Source organism: Melozone crissalis, unplaced genomic scaffold (genome assembly GCF_028551555.1).
Source record: "Melozone crissalis strain CALT ecotype California unplaced genomic scaffold, PUWL_Pcris_2 ptg000018l_1, whole genome shotgun sequence".
Lineage (NCBI taxonomy): Eukaryota > Metazoa > Chordata > Aves > Passeriformes > Passerellidae > Melozone > Melozone crissalis.
The window spans coordinates 27,862,298-27,881,395 of NW_026535796.1; the positions used below are offsets into that span (position 1 = coordinate 27,862,298).

The 19,098-nt window shown below is 37.3% G+C and overlaps 1 protein-coding gene across 6 annotated transcripts in view; it reads right to left on the reverse strand.

Annotated features, from left to right (window-relative positions):
- Positions 1-787: 787 nt before the first annotated feature.
- The window catches only part of STXBP6 (syntaxin binding protein 6), a 97,585-nt gene continuing 79,274 nt past the window's right edge, over positions 788-19,098 (reverse strand). For all 6 annotated transcript variants that reach the window (XM_054275975.1, XM_054275970.1, XM_054275974.1 and 3 more), the window contains 2 exons: positions 5,151-5,308; positions 788-3,989 (listed from right to left, as the gene is read on the reverse strand). In XM_054275975.1, the coding sequence (XP_054131950.1) occupies positions 3,966-3,989; positions 5,151-5,308 (182 nt within the window). In that variant the 3' untranslated portion in view covers positions 788-3,965. The remainder of the gene's footprint in view (positions 3,990-5,150; positions 5,309-19,098) is intronic.

Sequence of the window (19,098 nt, forward strand, 5' to 3'; positions counted from 1 at the left end):
CTTGAGCTTCTTCCATGAATCAAAGATGACAAACAAAGCCCTACACACAGCAACAAATAAGTCTGATAAGTTATGGAAGTTGTAACATAAATGTACAAAATGACATGGTGAAATTGATCTACAAGAATGTTCAAAAATGAACTGAATGTTTTGTTCAATCTACACCAAAATGTTGTCCAGATCAAATTAGCTTTTGATCCACAAGAGATCTATTTCTTTACCACGAGGTTCATACAGGTTGGGCATTGGGGATGTATGGTATTCAACATCTATGGATAACAAGAATTCAAGCAAAACTTACCTAGTAACTAGAGTAATTGAACAGTTGCCAGTACTTGTCAACAAGAAATTTTTGAGATTACGATCACAGGGATCACATTTAAGCCTGAAAAGAGAGATGGCAGCAAAAGCAGTTTGTATTGGATATGGTTCTTGTGCAAGTAGACCTCATTTGAATCCAAGGGATTGCTTCTCTGTGTGCAGATGAATTCTACCCTTATAGTTTCATTCTTATAGGGTAATTAAAACTACTTGTGCTTTGATAAAAAAAATTATCAATAAAATTAGATAGCCAAAAGAAGGTATTAACAACTTGAGAAGAAGCATTTCATAGGAATGCAAAGTAAATTACCAGGATTCTTTTTAACCTACACAGCCTCTAGGTAGGGTGCTAACTTCAACCTCTAGCAACTATTTTTTTGGAATCTGCTTAGACAGGAAATGCTTTAACCTAGTTTCCACTACTTCTCTTTTAATTACAGTACTCTAGAGAAAATTTTTATCACTATAGCAGAAAATAATTTTTATTCAGTTTTGCTAAGATTCAATATAATTTTGCTAGAGTGAAATACAAAAACCTAACTCAAGAACAATTCATATTTTGAATAGTGAACTCAAATAATCCAAACACAGTTTTCATCACAGTACAGTATTTAATGACAAAAATCAGGGTTTCCAGTAGTGAGTCGAGAGCAGGTCCCACTTTTTTTTTTCTCTCCCCAGAATGGCACAAAATAATTTCTACATCTTTGAGAACTTCCAAGGAATTGGTTACAATAGATATCAGCAAGTATTACAATTCTGGCAAATCATGACAAAACCTACCTACCTTTAAGATCAGTTTTAAGAGCACACATTTTTGTTAATATTTCACATAATACACAACTTTTGCTAGACACAAAAGTAACCTTTTAAGACAGAGTTTGCAGTACAGCAGTCAAGTCTAACAATACATCATTTTTATTCTGTTTAGAACTTTAAAAAGATAAAGAAACTAATATTGTTACAATTTACAAATACATTCTTTCATATGAAACATTAACCTGAATCATATTATATGTTATGTACATGACTAATAACACTAGGTTCTATACACTACAAGCTAAGTTCCAGAAGGAAACTGCAATGCTCTAAGATTTACCTTTGGATAAACATTTATACATCTTGATTTTTTTCCTAAAAACTACCAAACCTTGTAGTTTAATGAACAGAAAGAACAAAGTAAACAGACAAACCCCCTTTTCCTTCATTCAGAAGACTTAGGTTACCTAAAGTTCCCATAGTAAATGGCTTTTGATGGTTGGATTAAAGTCCTGAGTTATGATAAAAACTATACACTTAACTGGAAGATACGAAACAACCCATAATGCTGAAACACTCACATGAGACTAAAGCAATGTTTTAGTGCAGTTCAGCTCACAAGAGGTCTGGAACTTAGCAGTGCAATTATGATCTTGTACTGTCCAGCTGATATTTATGTAAACACTCAAAAATATATGCCTTTTAATCTAAATTTAGACAGTTAATTATTTTCAGGTTTATCTGACCTGGGTTTTAGACATTTCTTCTAATTATTTGCAAGCATAGAGGACTGGCTTGATGGCATCAGCTCAGAATCTACTTCCTTCTCTCTCTCGAGACTTGTGAGGTTAGCAGCAGAATATAGTTTTAAAAGAATGGAAAATATGACAAGAAGATAGCTATGTGGTCAAAAATGTTCTCCCTGACGGGACTATAATCCATCTTAAAAAAAATTAGCCTAACATTTTGTATCTAGCAGAAGTTTAATTTCGGTTTAAAAAACAGACTTTTTCCCTGGTTAATTGCAGAAATACCCAGTCATTACAATAGCATTCAGACATTTCCAGGGCAAGCATCACTTACACACAGCTCAACAGAGTGTTCAGAACTTGTGTTGTTAATGAACCTGTTCTGATTTATAACAGAAGTGGCCAAATTCCCTTTCAGTAAGTGCTAGATTTGGTAACTGTTGAGCCTGGTGCTAAATAGAGCTAAATGATCCTATGGTACTACACAAATGACCCATTCTCTCAACTCCCCATGTGAAATTAAATAAAAAGCTTCATACAAAACTGTTCAAATTACAGGGAAAAAAACCCCAAAACCAAAACAGATGTTAAGTTTGAATGCAGTCAGCTAACTAGACAGTGTCCTTAGTTCAAATGAGAATACTTTCCTAAAGGCAAGCATCTTTTTATGAAATGGGCATTTCCATGAAATTTTCAGTTACTTCAGCTTGCAGTAAGTAAAATATTCTCAATTACTACAGTAGCTTTTATCTCTCTTACAAGCACTGCTCTGAGGATTTTAGACTGTTGTGTCATTAATAATGCAAAAATCATATTCTACAATGAATACAGTACATTCATATAATGCCAGCTTTTCTCTGGTAAGATGAGGGTGAAAATGAAGAGCAGGCATTTTCAGAAGATGAAGGTACCTCCTGCAAGGATTTATTTTCTAGCTTACTGGTTTAAGAAAAGAAAAAATCAACATATTTTTCTCTTTTATTTCTCTTTTCATTCTTGTAGCAGATTAGACCATCTTAAAAATGTTAAGGAAACAGCTGTGAAGGAAAAAGGTAACCTACTTATTTTTGTAAGAGAAACACAGTGCATTTATTGCATATAATGAATGCAGATGAAATAGAGTCATCCTTCCAGTGATAACATATTGAAAGCTGAGACTCAAACTAGAAGTTGATTCTAGTGTACCAAGACATGCTTTTTTGAAAGCCTCTATATTAAAATATCAGACAACTTGCTAACAGAGAAGGCATTAAAATCAGACACATTTCTGAAGTGTTCCAAAAACTGGAGAATTTATGAAAAACAGATGTCTTGAAAATAGTGCACTCTCATCTTTCCAGGCCTTTGCATTCTCATTTTCATGGGCCTTTAGCCACACAATCACAGGTAAAAGGAAATGCTATTTTATATAAAGATTGCTGAATTGTAGATTGTGTTTGAGGCATAGCTATGTGCGTATAGATGTACAAATTACTTTTTTCCTCTAATTTGAAACCTCAAGCATACATTCTCTAGGTTTCAGCATACTATTCAAATAATCAGTCTGAAAGTGAAAATAGGAACATGTAAAATGCTGATATGAATGAAATTCAGATATGCACTTCTGAATGCTGGTGCACATGCACATCCTACATTAGAAGAAACAATTTTTTCTGTTTCCCAGGACAAAGCAGTTTGTCCTCCATTATAGCTACAACCCCAGATGTTTAATTCTAACGTTCATTCACATTCTGCTGATGCTACATTAAATGAAGAAAATTATACCCCTTCTTTGGATTTTATTTCCACACGTCCACAATCAGTTCAATCTTTCTTTTTATACAACCATGGAAGAATATTACTATTTTAATCCTGATCAGCTTGTCATTTGGTCCTTTTCCAATGTCTGCTTTCACTCCTGTAACAACTGAAACACAGGTAGAAAGTACCGCAGGACTGTGTAGCAATATTAAAAAAGAGGAACAGAAGGAAGTCAGAAAAGTAGAAACGCAACACTTTTTCCTGCACAGAAACTGAAAGAATGCATCTCCACTGAACGGGAAGGAAAAAGCACACAGAAGACTGAATCTCCTGTAAAAGTTGCTGATTGTAGCCTTTTCAGCTTCTCTTGAGAAGATTTCAGCTTTGGGCAGTATCTCAGCATTTGTGCTTCATGGCAAGCTGAAAAAGGAATAAAAAAATTAATTAAAGAGATATCGCCGAGAACGAGAGCTGTATCAACCTAATGTGGCTAGTGTGGATAAGAGGAGTTTGTAACACAAATTCTTCAAAAGATGCCTGAAATCCATTAACTTCTTTGCATAGAGCTATACAGTCATACCCCTTCCTGGGACACAGAGGCAAAGCCTCTCTCTGCCATGCTGAGGAGGCAGGATTTATCTGCTTTCCCAGTTCTGTTTCCCTATGCTGCATTATTTTGCTGTCTGAGAGGAAGGCTAGAGCAAGACACCAGAAACAAAGGCATGCTTAGAAGTATAGTAATTTTGACCTAATGATTTTGATTATTAACTACAATCAGGAATTCCAGACAAGTAATTTAAAACACGTATTCAGGAGCTCTACCACTACAAAATGATGAAAAATAAAGGACTGATTGCCTTTCCACCTCTGTGATTACCAATTATTTCCATTTCAAATAATTCAAAAATGCACTTAACTGGGAACGAGAGGGAGAAGAAAGAGATGAAGCGAGTTAAAACCTGTAAAAAATGCGTAGACAAACACGCTTTGCAAACCAGGCAGAGAGCTTAGGGTTAGGTTCCATATAATAAAAAATTGCTATCTGTAGATAATAGCATGCTAACAAAACTGAGACGAGTGAGCTGTCTGGGAAATCACCTAGAAATCAGAACTAGTAGCAGCAGTTAAAATTCACTCATTTGCTAACGGTCAAATGATGACCAATAAATGACTCAAACTAAACTGTCATAAACCTTTGATACTCAAGGATATGGTTACAAATACGCTTTTAAAAGAAATTAATGTTTGTAGTGATATACTAGAATTGCATTTAAGCACTAAAGAACTTAAACCAACACTCTCCTTTCTTTCCTCAAACACAATTGTTTTTTAAATGTGTCTTTGGCAGGCAACTCTGAGAAGTTTTTATTTTACAGAATTTATAACTTTGAGATCCTGAGCAGTCACCAACAAATGAAAGAGATTTTTTAGACGCAAAGAAGGTGAAGAAGGTGTCACGAAGAGGATTCGATACCTACCCTGAGCTAAGTTCAAGCCTTTATACAACAAAGTATAGATATATGCTTTCATTCAACAAACTATGACAGCCAAATGTCTGACTTTATCCTGCTGAAATCTTACCTTATGTGCAGTTTCTGCAAACTGCTGAGCACTGTTTTTCAGCTCCTCTGTCTTTTCTTCTGCACGACCTAGCCTTTCACCACGCTCATTCAAGGCCTGACTTGCCTTCTGTACTGCACTCGTCACACTGTCTGCTGCTGAATGGAGTATGCTGTTTCCTGCAACACCAAGAAGCCATTAGAATACTCAGTAATAAATACAATTAATTGAATTTATAACGTTCTAGAGCTGGTTTGCCATTTGGACTGGCCTCACTTCACTATAATCTCTTGAGGTGTTTGTAGAGAACAATGAAATCACCCCTGACCCTCCTTGAGACTAAACAAGCGCAGTTCCCAGGACCTCTCAGGGCCTTGTTGCCCTTCACTGGACACACTCCAGTACTTCAATGCCATTTTTAAAGTGAGGGGCCCAAAACTGAACGTGGCACTCGAGGTGTGGCCTCACCAGTGCTGAGTGCTGAGCGATGGTCACTGCCCTGCTCCTGCTGGCCACACAATTGCTGATACAGGCCAGGATGCCCCAGGCCTTCTTGGCCACCTGGGCCCAGCCCTGGCTCACACTGAGCCTGCTGCTGACCTGCACCCCAGGCCCCTTTCTGCGGGACAGCCACTCTGCCCAGCCTGCAGCACTACCTGGGATTGCTGCAGCCCAAGAGCAGGACCTGGCACCTGGCCTTAGTGAACCCCATGCTGCCGTCCTTAGCCCACTGGCTGAGTCTGTCCAGATCCCTCTGCAGAGCCTTCCTTCCCTCCAGAGATCAACACTACCACCCATCTTGGTATCTCTGTAAATCTACCGAGGGTGCCCTCAATCCCCACATCCAGATCATCAATAAAGATGTTAAACAGAACTGGCACCAAAACGGAGCCCTGGAGAACACTGCTAGTGATGGGGCGCCAACTGGATTTAGTTCCATTCACCACAACTCTGTGGGCCTGGACATCCACCCACATTTTTATCCATCAAAGAGTCCACCCATCTAAGCTGCACGCAGCCAGCTGATCGAGAAGGATGCTGTGGTAGATGGTGTCAAGCACTTTACTGAGTCTAGATAAACAACATCCACAGCTTTCCTCTCATCTACTGAACAGGTCACTTTGTCACAGACGGACATCAGCAGAGTCAAGCAGCACCTTCCTCTCATAATCCATGTTGGCTGGGCTTGATATCCTGGTAGTCCTGGCTGTCCTCATTTTTTCAACAGCGTTAAAACCAAATATATAATGCTCTTAAATGATTTATTATGGTAAAGGTACGAAACAAATTCAACACAGTCAAAGCGAGCACTACAGCAAATCAGCTGTTAAACTCTGTTGTTCTTACCAGCATACAAGGACAAGTGAAAATAGACACAAACACAGTGACTGCTTTTATCATTAATCTGAGGAAGTGTACCTACTTCAAAAATATTCTCAGGTTAAAAAATCAAATCCAAACATCAATTTAAAGGGCTACTTTGCTACTAGTTTGTTGTAGTTTAGCCCCAGCCAGCAACCAAGCACCACACAGCCCCTTGCTCACACTCCCACCAGCAGGACTGGGGACAGAATTAGAAAGGTAAAAATCAGAAAACTGATGGGGTGAGATACAGACAGTTTAATAGAGAAAGCAAAAGCTAAGCACTAAAATAAAGTAAAACAAGGAATTAATTCACTCCTTCCCATGGGCAGGCAGGGGTCCAGCCATCTCCAGGAGAGCAGGCACACAGAAACAGTTCCTCGTGAAAACAAACATGATTACCCCAAACTTCCTCATCTTCCTCCTTCTTCCTCTCACTTCATGCACTGAGCATGATGTCATATGGTCTGGAATATCCCTTTGGTCAGCTGTTCAAGCTGTGCCTTCTCCTACCAACCTCCCACGCAGGCCGAACTTCCTTGCCAGCATGGCCAGAATGAAAAGTAGAAAAGGCCTTGGTTCTGTGCAAGCCCAGCTCAGCAATAACAAAAAACATCTCCATATTATCAACCCCATGTTCAGCACAAATCTATCACATTGCCCTGTACCAGCCACTGAGAAAAAAATCAACACAGCTGAAACTAGCACACACTTTCATTAGAAAAAAGAACAAACAATCCTTTCAGGCTCAGTTTTCAAATAATAATCCTTTCCTTAGAAAGGCCAAACAAACAGTGAATAGTGAAGCTAAAGGCTGCCCTGAGTAGTCTGTGAAGCACTGTACAAGCTGCATATGCAGGAATTCCTGAGATAAAGAAAACTGCCTTGCAATTTTGAGCTAAAACTCAACTAGTATTGAACTATGGAGGTGAGGGAGAGACTTAAGAACCTACACAAAGTGACTCACAGATGATGAGTCAATATGAGAAACAGCCATGAAATAACATCCTGGCCTCCTAAATACCAATATTGTTACATTTTGCACATCAGGAGTTAAAAAAAAGAAAAAAAAAAGTAGGAACTGCTACAGGTTTGGATTTTTTTTTCTATTGTTGCATTTAGAAAAGGAATATAATAGCTGGCATTCTTGTTGAAGAGATTAATATCTAACAATACTGTGAGCTGGAACTTTGCAGATACAGAAATTAACCTTATCAAGTGATCTCCCTTCAGATGCTGAGGAGTTTGATTGTAAAACCAAACAACTTCACATCCTGCACACTTTCTTTGAATCTTTTCATTCAATTGCTATTTTGTTAATAATTTTTTAAAGGAGATTATTATTTTGGCTTCTGTTCAGGCAGCTTTTCAAATAAACACATGTTCTGAGCAACACTGCACTGGAAATAGTTTTCCTTTTTTGGTGGTGTGATCTAATGGCTTTGGCCTCTTGTATCGTGTTAGTTCTCCAGGACAAGAGTTTTAAAAGCTCCCAACACTGAATTAAATCAGTTTTTTACAAGATCAAAAAGCCTCTGCTGAATTCAAGGAAAGCAGGCTACATGGACAAACTTATAAAACTAAGCATCTTCTGAACTCTTAAAATGTGTTGGGGAGCAGACTAACATATTGCTGACTTTCTGTCATGCCAATAGAAAACTACAGAACAAAAATGTTTTTCATTTTCTATACTCTTAAAAATATTCCTTATTTTCCATACTCCTAAAACTCTTTGTAGATTTGTGGCCAAAGATTGGTATCTATTACTCCACATTATTTTCAGCATAGAAGAATGAACTTGAAAGTTTAGCACAATGACAGTAACTGTTTTTCCCTCTAGCTAACACAATATTGTGTTCTCTCCAGGTAAGATCTGCTGTATTTTCTCACAGGCAGTGACTTGCAGAGAAGCTGCTATTCGGAGACTGTTCCTAAAAACTACTTCTGGAGTATCCTTACCAATGGAATGTCAGTAAAACAATAAAAAAATCTGCTCTCATCTATGAGCCACTCAGAAACCCACATGTCAATAGTCTATGGAATTTCATCAGTGTATTTCTAGAGCATGTGTAGGTGGTTGCTAGTGTGACTGACTATGCCTCATCCCTGTATTAGTATCACTGCAGGAATAGCAAACCTTGCACTGGACATATTGGAAAATCATTCATATGAATAAATAATCTACAACCTGCAAAACTTTTAAGCTGTTCTTCAGGAGGTAACTACTCTGATTCAAAATATCCTGAGAGATGTTTTCCATGTTGATGGATTCCTTTAGGATTTCATTAGTAAAGCTTCTCATACTGTCTTTCACAGTATGCTTCTAGACAAAACGTCCAGCACGCAACTGGATAAACAGAGCATACGATGGGTGAGCAACTGGCTCATGGCTCAGGTGCAAAGGGTTACAGTGAATAGGGTGACACCAGGCTGCTGACCTGTCACAAGTAGGGCTCTGCAGGGCCCAGTTTTCAACATCTTCAAAAAGGACTTGGATGCAGGAATCATATGTATACTAAGTTTTCAGATAATACTAAATTGCCATGATGGGAGTTGTTGACTGCCATCGTGGCAGAGAGGCCCTGCAAAAAGACCTTGACAAATTAGAAGGCCATGCAATCACCAGCTACATGAAGTTCAACAAAGGAAAGTGCTGGATTCTGCACTTGGGATGAAGCAACCCTGGATTTATGTATAGACTGAAGAACAAGATGCTGGAGAGAAGTGCCATGGTCAATGTCAAGTTGAATCTGAGTCAGCAGTGCCCTGGCAGCCAGGAGGGCCAACCCTGTCCTGGGGGGCATCAGGCACAGCATCACAGCCAGGCAAGGGAGGGGACTGTCCTGCTCTGCTCACCTCGAGTCCTGTGTGCAGTTTTCAGCAACACAACACGCAAAGGATGTAAAGCTATTGGAGGGTGACCAAAGAAGGACTGCAAAGGTGGTGAAGGATCTAGAGGAGAAGCCATACGAGGAGTGGTTGAGGTCACCTGGCTTGTTCAGCCTGAAGGAGACTGAGGGCAGAACTCACAGCAGTCTACAACTTCTCCTGAGGGGAAGAGGAGGGGCAGGCACGGACTGACCTCTTCAGTTTATTTTGGATATTAGAAAAAGGTTTTTTACCCAAAGGATGTTTGGGCAGTGGACAGGCTCCCCTGGGCAGTGGTCACAGCACCAGCCTGACAGAGCTCAAGCAGCACTTGGACAATGCTCTCAGACACATGGTGTGACTCCTGGGGTGTCCTGTGCAGAGCCAGGTGCTGAACTTTGATAACCCTTGTAGGTCCGTATCAAGAGGCTCTTACACCCCAAGAAGTCAGCTTTAGGACTTCTATCATGCACAATGAAAAATACATCCTTTAGCCACCATGCCCAATACCTGAAAGATACAGGAATGCTGTCATAATCAAGTATGCAAAGAAACTAATTGGTCTCTAGAGATACCATTATTTAGATTGCATCATTTGTTTTATCACACATTCATAAAAGGTTCATCACATTCTTTATTAGCCATATCAAATATATTTCAGCTCAATGCAGAGATTTATCTCTAGATTAGTGATCAGACTCTACAGTAACTGATTTGCAAACACGAGTATTCAATTTTAATTGTACGTGCATTAATAAAGCATTTACCTACTTCTGAGAAGGAAATAAATGCAGTTAGCTTTGATTATTTGTAATTAGTATTCTTGCTATTACTGTTCATTTTCTCATTATTGTTTTCAGTAAATTTTTCTTATCTCAAGCACTAATCTTTGCCTTTTGTGCTTTCTGCTGGAGGGGGAGGGGAAGTGAATGCTTTCACAGTTTTGGTTGGAGCACTAGAGAGAGGATACCATTCCTAAACCACAATGCTGCTATAAAAAACAAAATACAAGACTAAAATACATTTTGCATTGATCTGATTTGAATGTTCTCTATGTTTCAAGAAAAATTCTGAAGATGTTAGCAAAAATCAGTGGACAATTATGAAAATTACAAAAATGCAAGAATCAGCAGACATTTTCAATACAATTTTTAGAGCAAAATAAATATATATAGTGATACTTAACTAATATATTTTCCAAGTCAACAGTACTATTTGTGGCTTTGGGGTTTTCTTGAGTCAAAGAGTATCTTTATATGTATCTTGACTAAATTATTTCCATAAATTTCTCCAAAAAAAGAACCACCCCTACTTTTAGCTCAAAAAGTATCATCTCGAACATATCAAATATATCTGGATGATTTCTGGTGTTTTAACTCCCATATTTAAATATATGCAAACCAGAAACACAAAAATGAAAGAAAATCAACATAGCCTGAAACACAGCAGACTATTAGCTGACAAAAAGTTGAAAGCAGCACATGAACAGAATGACTTCTGCAGACCATTGGAAATAAAATTTAATTATGTTGTGAAGATGAGGTCTTAAAAAACAAACAAAAAAACCCCCCAAAGCATGACAAAATAAATTACCTGAATAACCTTAAGGGTTCAACATTTTTATTGCTTAGCAAACACAGTGTATTCTCATTTCTCAGTGTGGCTTGCAAAATCTTAGATCAAGACAAAACTGTATTACAAAAAAACCAACCCTTATTGTGGTTCTGCAAGGCACTAGAAAAATCTCTTCTCTGGGCAGTTAAGTAGCACAAGTTTTCCTGCTACAGTCATCAGTAAAAGGAAGTTTTATCTCTGATGCTAGTGCCTTTTTATTTTAAACAGTGATATAGGGGCCATTAGAGTAAAACAAAAAAGATTTTCATTGATGAGGTATCTTGATAATTAAAATACCTCCTGCTCTCTTGAGATTTTCTTTTATTCAGTACTCCACAGCAACAATATAAAGTAAATTATTCATACTTTTGAACAGCGTAACTAATTACAGAGTCAAATTCCAAGCAGTAGAATCAGAAAAATTACTTTAGCATTATCTTTGCATCATGCTATTATAGGAATTTGTCTCTGATCATTACTCTGGTCAAAATCTTGTTAATCTTGGGGTGAGGGCAAGGTATGTGGATTATGCTGTTACTTTTACTGCATTTTCAGCAAATTTATTCTTTTTAAGCAAATATCTTCTTATAGATATATCCCAACAAATTAAAATCAGTATTAAATTACATTCCATCATGATGATTAATTTTAAATGGGGGGATTGGGCTTCTAGCCCAATAAGGGACTTCTGATCTCCAGAGGGAAGAAAACGGGAAAAACTTCATCTCTGAAGATCCAAATGTGAAAAAACTTTGTATGTAATAACTCTGAAAACCCTGCAGGAAGAAAGTCTGATTTGTTCTCTAGAAAGGGTAATTTTCTTGGGGAGTATAAAATCAATAATGCCCAAAAATCTTACTGTGCAGTGACATTTACCCATTATGACAATTTTGTGTTAAAGAGGCTTACTCTGGAAAAGTTCTGGAATTCAGCAGGATCTCATATTACAGCCAACCTGACAAGAAGCAGAATGTGTAATTAAAACAAAGAACAGCAGCTACACACCATGGCAAGCTTCTTCTGAGAATGAACTGGCAAATTTAATCTTAGATGCTGCTCCCCTGGGGTCACAAGTGAGAGCTGTGAGCATCGTGAACACCGAAAAAACTTGCAAGCTTTGCTGATTTTGATCAGCTGACAGGTAAAATAACTGGAAATGGGCTAACTCCCATGTCAATTTTTACTGATATTGATGTCATTCTATAAAGAAAATATGTGAGGGCTTTTTTGGTTAAATCCTTCCAGCCATTTCTGCCATTAATGAAATGCTGTACTTACTACATTTCTTCATGACCACACACTGAAATATTCAAACAAACACGTTTGATTCAAAAGTGGAATATTTTTCCATAGGGAATATTCAGAATGATGGAACAGATTTCATATAGAATAAGAAAATCCCCCAACCAATGACTACTACGAAAAGTTATATTTAATATTTAAAAGAAAAAAAATCTATTTTTAATGAAAGCCTATGGTATAAATGATGCAAAAAGAATCAGTCACCAGCCAACACTCAGCACTGGCCTAATGCTCAGTTAGTCCCTGAGCAATGTCTACCTTGGGAAAAGGTAGTTTCCCCTCCAGTTTTATTGCTGAGCATGCTGTTACATGGCATGGAGCATCTCCTTGGTCAGTTTTGGTAAGATTCCCTGTTTGTGTCCCCTCCCAGGCCATTTTATGGGGGACAAGGCAGAAGGAAGAGACCATGAAGGTCTTGACACTGTGTAAGCACACCTCACCTAAAACACCGGTGTGTTACCAACACAGTTTTGGTCACAAATCTAAAATACAACACTGTACTGGCTGTTATTAAGAAAAACAAGCTCCATCACAGCCAAAACCAACAGAAAGCCGAACACACTTTTCCCTGACAAGGCAGTCCAAAGTGTTAACACATCTCCTGATGCAATTTTGTTGTATTGTTTCAAATTGAATTCACCAAAGTATTGACATTTCTTTTAGAATGGGTAGGAGAGTTAGACAGCAACATGCCCTGAAAATGAACCACAGCATTCTGTTAAACAAAGGTAGTTCTTGCAGACATTGTGTCAATACTATTGATTGAGCTTCTGCTTAAGTAGTGTTAATTATTATTGAGAAACATAATGCAGTAACCTGCAACAATGGAGGTATGGAACACAGTGTATTTGTCAACACATTCCTATTTCTTAATCAGGTGAGTTTGAAAATTCTGTGTTTGCCACTTAAGCAGCATATTCAAAATCACCAACATCTATTACCACATAAACTGAAAATAAAGTTATGGCTCATGAGTAAGAATGAAAACTGAGTAAGAACTGTTCAAGGTCAGGATAAAATCAGTCAAGAGCAACGGCTGCAAACCATCAAATGAAAAATGCAGCATCAGACCTGAGAGCAACTAGATGTGCCAGCCCTTCCTCAGGGAAATGCAGGAGCTATATGGACAGTATTTTAGCACCATCCCAATCACCTAAGACTGGTATGACTGATGTATGTTTATGTCTGAATAGCTTTTTCTGCTAATTATGCACATTACTCTCATCTGTTTCAATCAACCACTGTCAATAAAAACCAGTTTGAACACTGCTCTTATAGACAGCACTTTACAAAAACCCAATCTCTTCCTCCACCTCCAAACTGTACTGAATCACTGAAAACAACACTTTAGACTGAAACAAGTGACCACAGAAAGCTCAAGAGGCAATTACAGGTTTTGCTGATCTGAAAGTTTCTCCTAAGTCTGTCAAGGTTCAGGTGACTCCCACACATTAGCTATTTTCACCAATCAAAATCATACATTTTGTTGGAAGAAAGAATTATGCCAAAAAAAAAAAGTTAAGAGCTGCTCATTACTACCACACAGCACTGAAGACATGAAGTCTAAGACTGCTAAGACTGTCATGAATCTGCTCACAATAAGGAATAACTTAGTCTGGAATGATAACCAAGAAACACCACAATAATTATAAAGGATTAAGTGAAGTCTAAGCATCTAACTCAGGATGCTACATTATTTCAACATCAACATCAACTGATGAATTTCAACTGATGGTCTACCTCACACATCCATTAGCTGCCTCTCCTTGCTGAGCACATTCGTTTTGTTGAAATCATCATTACCACAGAGTTACATTTCCTAGACTAACATTAACCCAAGGCTTTCTATCACATCTGTAACACAACAGCTGATTATGAAGGTCCACAGGACAAACATGTTCTTCCCCTCCTTCTTTACTGTTACACTTCCTTTCATGCATATTAGTGCTGTGCTGACAGTCTTGGTTAAGAGCTCTCTTGAATAAAAGAGGGAAGAGCTACTAAAAAGACCCAAACAGAAAACAACATCTCTCACTGACCTCTCTTAAACAGCCATGTGAAAGCCTTGTTAAACAGCTTGAGATAATAAGTAGAAAATTATAGAAACAGTACTTCTGTGATTGTAATGCTGTAAGATGATACACTCTTACCACTTAATGAATTCCACACAAATTGAATGTTCTCTAGATAATTTCAATATTTAAATTATCATCCAGAAAGGATGCCTAAGTGATCTGAAAGACAGAACATTTATAGTAAGTACAATCTCCACTGGATTTCTAGCTTTGAAAACTTGAATCTGAACTTAAATATGAACATCAACTTCTCAATTTATCTTTCAAGCATAGCTTACTTCCCAAATTATATTTGACCATAAAATCTAGAAGTCTCACAGCCTGGACAGCAGGATTGCCATGGACTTTCACTTTCTTTGAAAGTAAACAAAACACTTCTGTAAGTCTTTGCACCTGAATCTGGAAAGTTTATAGCCTTCAAAAAGCCTGGCAACTATTTTGATATAAGTGGTACATATTCTGTACTGAATTTAGCCTTTACAAATCATGCAACATTAAGAATTATTGTACTCTCAAGGGACACAATCAATGTGTCCTTTGATTTTACCTTTGTAAAAATCTTATTCTACCCTGAAAAGAAATATAGGTTTCAGAGTAAGAAGTGATCCCAAATTTAAACTGGTTACAGTACTTTCCCCTGTTCCCATGTGGGCTAGGCAATTTCTTCTGACACATCTGGATCTTTTAATATCCATCAATACAAAAACTGGCCAGGAACAAATTTAAATATAAAAAGGCGGGCAAATATTGTGTATTATGCTGATGCAAAGAGACTTAAAAATTCATCTAATCTGGTATTTTGTTCAAAGCATGTAAGACAGAAAAAGGAAAAGAAAACCAAACCCAGTATATTATGAATGCATTTTAAACCTCAGTAAAACTATTCATATTTGACCCATACTTTTCAGTCTTCCTGATTTGCAATGAAACAAAGCCTATAATATCAGTCATAGTAACATATAATATTTTATACTGTAGCATGTTCTAATACAACCCTAGTTTGTCACTTCATTGCTTCTGAACATTATTTACATTGCCCACAATTTGTTTTTGTGTATCTGAAATCTTGTACTTTTAGTATAAAAAGAGAGCAAATTTATCTCAACTCTTATATGAAGAAAACATGTATTTTATTCCTGCTAGTAGTTAAATAATACCTATAACCTTGGGAGTTAGATGCTTGCAAGTTATTTCTAACAATAACAAAGAACACTTTGTGCATCACAACATTATACTTTTAAAAAGGTCCTACCAATTACAGAGGATATATGAGGCAAAATGATCATCCTGACTGTTCAGCATCTTCATTAGCAAGCACCAAAACAAGATAAGCCTTATTGACAACAGAGATAAATTTCTTCCTCTGCTCTCATTAGCCATGTCAGCTCCTTAGATGTGCAAGGTGCATTTTAAGATGGGGAAAAAAAATTGTAGAGCAATCACAGTATCCAGGTGCTTAACAGCCAACTAACCGTGAGCTGAAGCTCACAGGGAACAAAGAGAAGTCTGCTATGGCCCCAGAAGGGGGATAAGGGAATCTGAAAGACCTTAATTTGCTATGCTATATAAGCATATGCTACTAAAAACCTGTCCAGGCCAGCAATGACTCTCCAAACTGACAGCCTTTAAGTCAACACTTCAGAGAACTTCACACTCTATACCTTCCTGACCAAATCAATAACCAGTTTTAAAGCACCACCTTAGCACCAGCCTTAAAGGAGAAGGAAGGAGGGGAGAAGGAAACAGAAAGAATAGTGTTAATACAGGTGTGCAAACTGAGGGTATCTACTGATTTCCAAAACCAGCACCTGGCCAAGGTAGTAATTTTGTATCTTTGCCAAACATAAATAAAAGCAAACATTGAAAAAACCCATTTGATGTTAGTGGCCTGGCAGTGGAGAGAACAGAAAATGTTATACAGATCCATCAACTATATATTATTTAATGAAGAAAAATATGTAATGCAATGAAGTCCACAGTGAGTGAAGGTGATGTACACCCAATCTGTTTTGCATTTTATGAGTGAGTTTAGATACTGTGAAGAGAGAGACAGAAAAAATCAATAAATAACCTACTTAGGAAATTACTATCATAACACAGTGGGCCTTCTGAAACAATCCTTTTGTAAGTAATTCTGAAAAATCCAACACTTTGACCTTAAGACATCACCAAGACTACACACTGTGTTCTATTTATTAATATTTTATATTAAACAATAATGCTAATCCATGAATATCAAAATATCAAGTCACTGAAACTGTGAGTTATTTTCCAAATGGTTTAAGTAGCCTGGAAGACATTTTTCTCTGCTACCTAGACAAATGGTCTACAGTTCTATATTTTATACTTACCTCTTCAATGTCAGAAATCTAAAGAGCTTAGAAAGCTGGGTTAGGAGCTGGGTTTCATATACATGTACATTTGAAGACCAAATGAAAGATCCCAGACACTTAAAAACTAGTTTTTTTGTTTCAATTCAAAGAAGAGTAGAGACTAACATCCTATTCCAATGTGGATGCTGAATATATATAAATAAGCTAGGCTAGAATGACAATATTGAGGGATAGAAAAGAGAGTTAGAATTAAAATGGGCTATTTTAAGCATCAGCATTGCCAACAGACTTAAAAAAAATAAATTACGTACACAGAATTGAAATGGAGGAAAGAGATGAAAATATGGAGCATTTTATTGTTCAGCGGTAAAAAAAATTAACAGTGTTTCTTATGTTAGTAAATAAGACTATCCAAACAAGGTCATCTGTCACAGGGGTCACAAGGGTTGCAGGATGAAGAGGGAGATGAGAATGTTGACCTCATGTTCAGAAGGCTTGATTTATTATTTTATGATATATATTACATTATGACTATACTAAAAAGAAAAAGAAGGAAAGTTCTCAGAAGGCTAGCTAAGCTAAGAATAGAAAAGAATGAATAACAAAGTTCTGTGTCCTGGCAGAAAGCGAGAGCAGCTCTGCCGTGAGTGGTCAGTAAATCCAAACATCCACCTGAGACCAATCACAGATCCACCTGTTGCATTCCACAGCAGCAGATAACCATTGTTTACATTTTGTTGCTGAGGCCACAGCTTCTCAGAAGGGAGAAAAATCCTAAAGAAAGGATTTTTATGAAAAGATGTCGGTGACAGTCATCCACTTTCTTATGTCAATATGGGAACTGTGAAAGATAAAGAAAATTCTAAAATGCTTCAGAAGAGAAATGACCTATGCTATCGAAGTAGAAAGAGAGCCATTATACATACTGAATTGATCCTACTTGTGTCAGCAGATGAAGTTCAGAAGACTGAAAATGTCAACACTAATGAATTCTTGCTAGTCATGAGGAACTACAACGTACTAAGTTTAGAATGATTTTTGGAATGGAGACAATGCTGGACAACAAGTACAAGTTAATTCACACTTCCTGCTGACTTTGTTCTGATACATAGTAATGCCAGTGCCTTATAATTTTTATAGGGTCTGATAATGAAAAACATAGTATACAGGATTTTCATAAGAAGATCATGAAGTGATTCTTTAAACAGATCCTTTCTGACAAACTGGAAAGAATTAAAATTCAAAAAGGTAAGAAAATGATAACTCTGCAGCAATTCATTAAGCACAATATATGTCTGCTTATTTCAGCAACATATTTGAGCGAGTGGCTGCGTGATTTACAAACAAGACCAGGTCAAATATTGAGAGCAATGTCATTAAGAAAAAACTGTTATTTAATGCTTCATTTGAGTTTTCTGGACTCAAGTAACCTGAGAATTTATGCAAAAATTATTCTCAAGAATCTAAGAATTTCAGAAATATTGAGAAACGTTTCTGGGTTCATTCAACGAAGTGTGTTCCATAGAGCTATTTTGAATAGTTATTACTATTGATGCACCAGATGCATTCCAGACTGCAAAAAATGCTGCATTAAACGATGTAACAGTGAACTAACATTGAAACATAGGAAATACCAGGTTGCAGGAACAGAAAAGGAAGATTTTAGGTTTTGAAACATTTGAAACCTGGGCATTCAGGTGGCGGGTTTTTCCCTTTTACCAATGTGTCCATCCACCAAGGTTGGTTTTTTTCCTTCTTTATGAGAAATAGAAAAGCAATGCTATTTTACAATTCTAACAGTTCTGAAGTCATTATGAACATGGACAATCACCTTTCCACATCAGAGGTCAGCTAGATTAAAGGAAGTTTTATATAGGACAAAAAACTCTGTCTGCTCTTGCTTGGTTACACACAAAGGTGACCAGAAAATAGCTTTCACCAATCAAGTAATGCTCAGCAGCACAAAGCAGAACTGACATCCATCTCATTTTAGGCAAAAACTGATGAATTCCAAAACCTATATTCAAACCTAAGCCTATGTTTTATCCATATAAAAATGTATCTATGTAAGTATAAATATACTGAGTATGTGTAAATCAGACTTGCACCTTCAAAATCTATCAAAAACACTAAACTAATGAAGGTAGGTGAGGTAAAACAGTGAAAGATACCTTAGCAAAAGAAATCAGGGTAAAACTGGCAGTGAATAGCTCTGCCACTATGATCATAAATTACATTGAAGATAAATTCCACCTCTGGGTAAGAAGTGCCTCAAGAAGTCCTTGAGGGGGGCTGAAAGGACTGACAAACTGAGCGTGTCATAACTCAGGTGTGCTAAGACCAATCCATGAGAAAAGAAGAAAAACACCAACCTTCAGCTTACTTATCATCAACTTTCTATAGGAAAGCACAGCA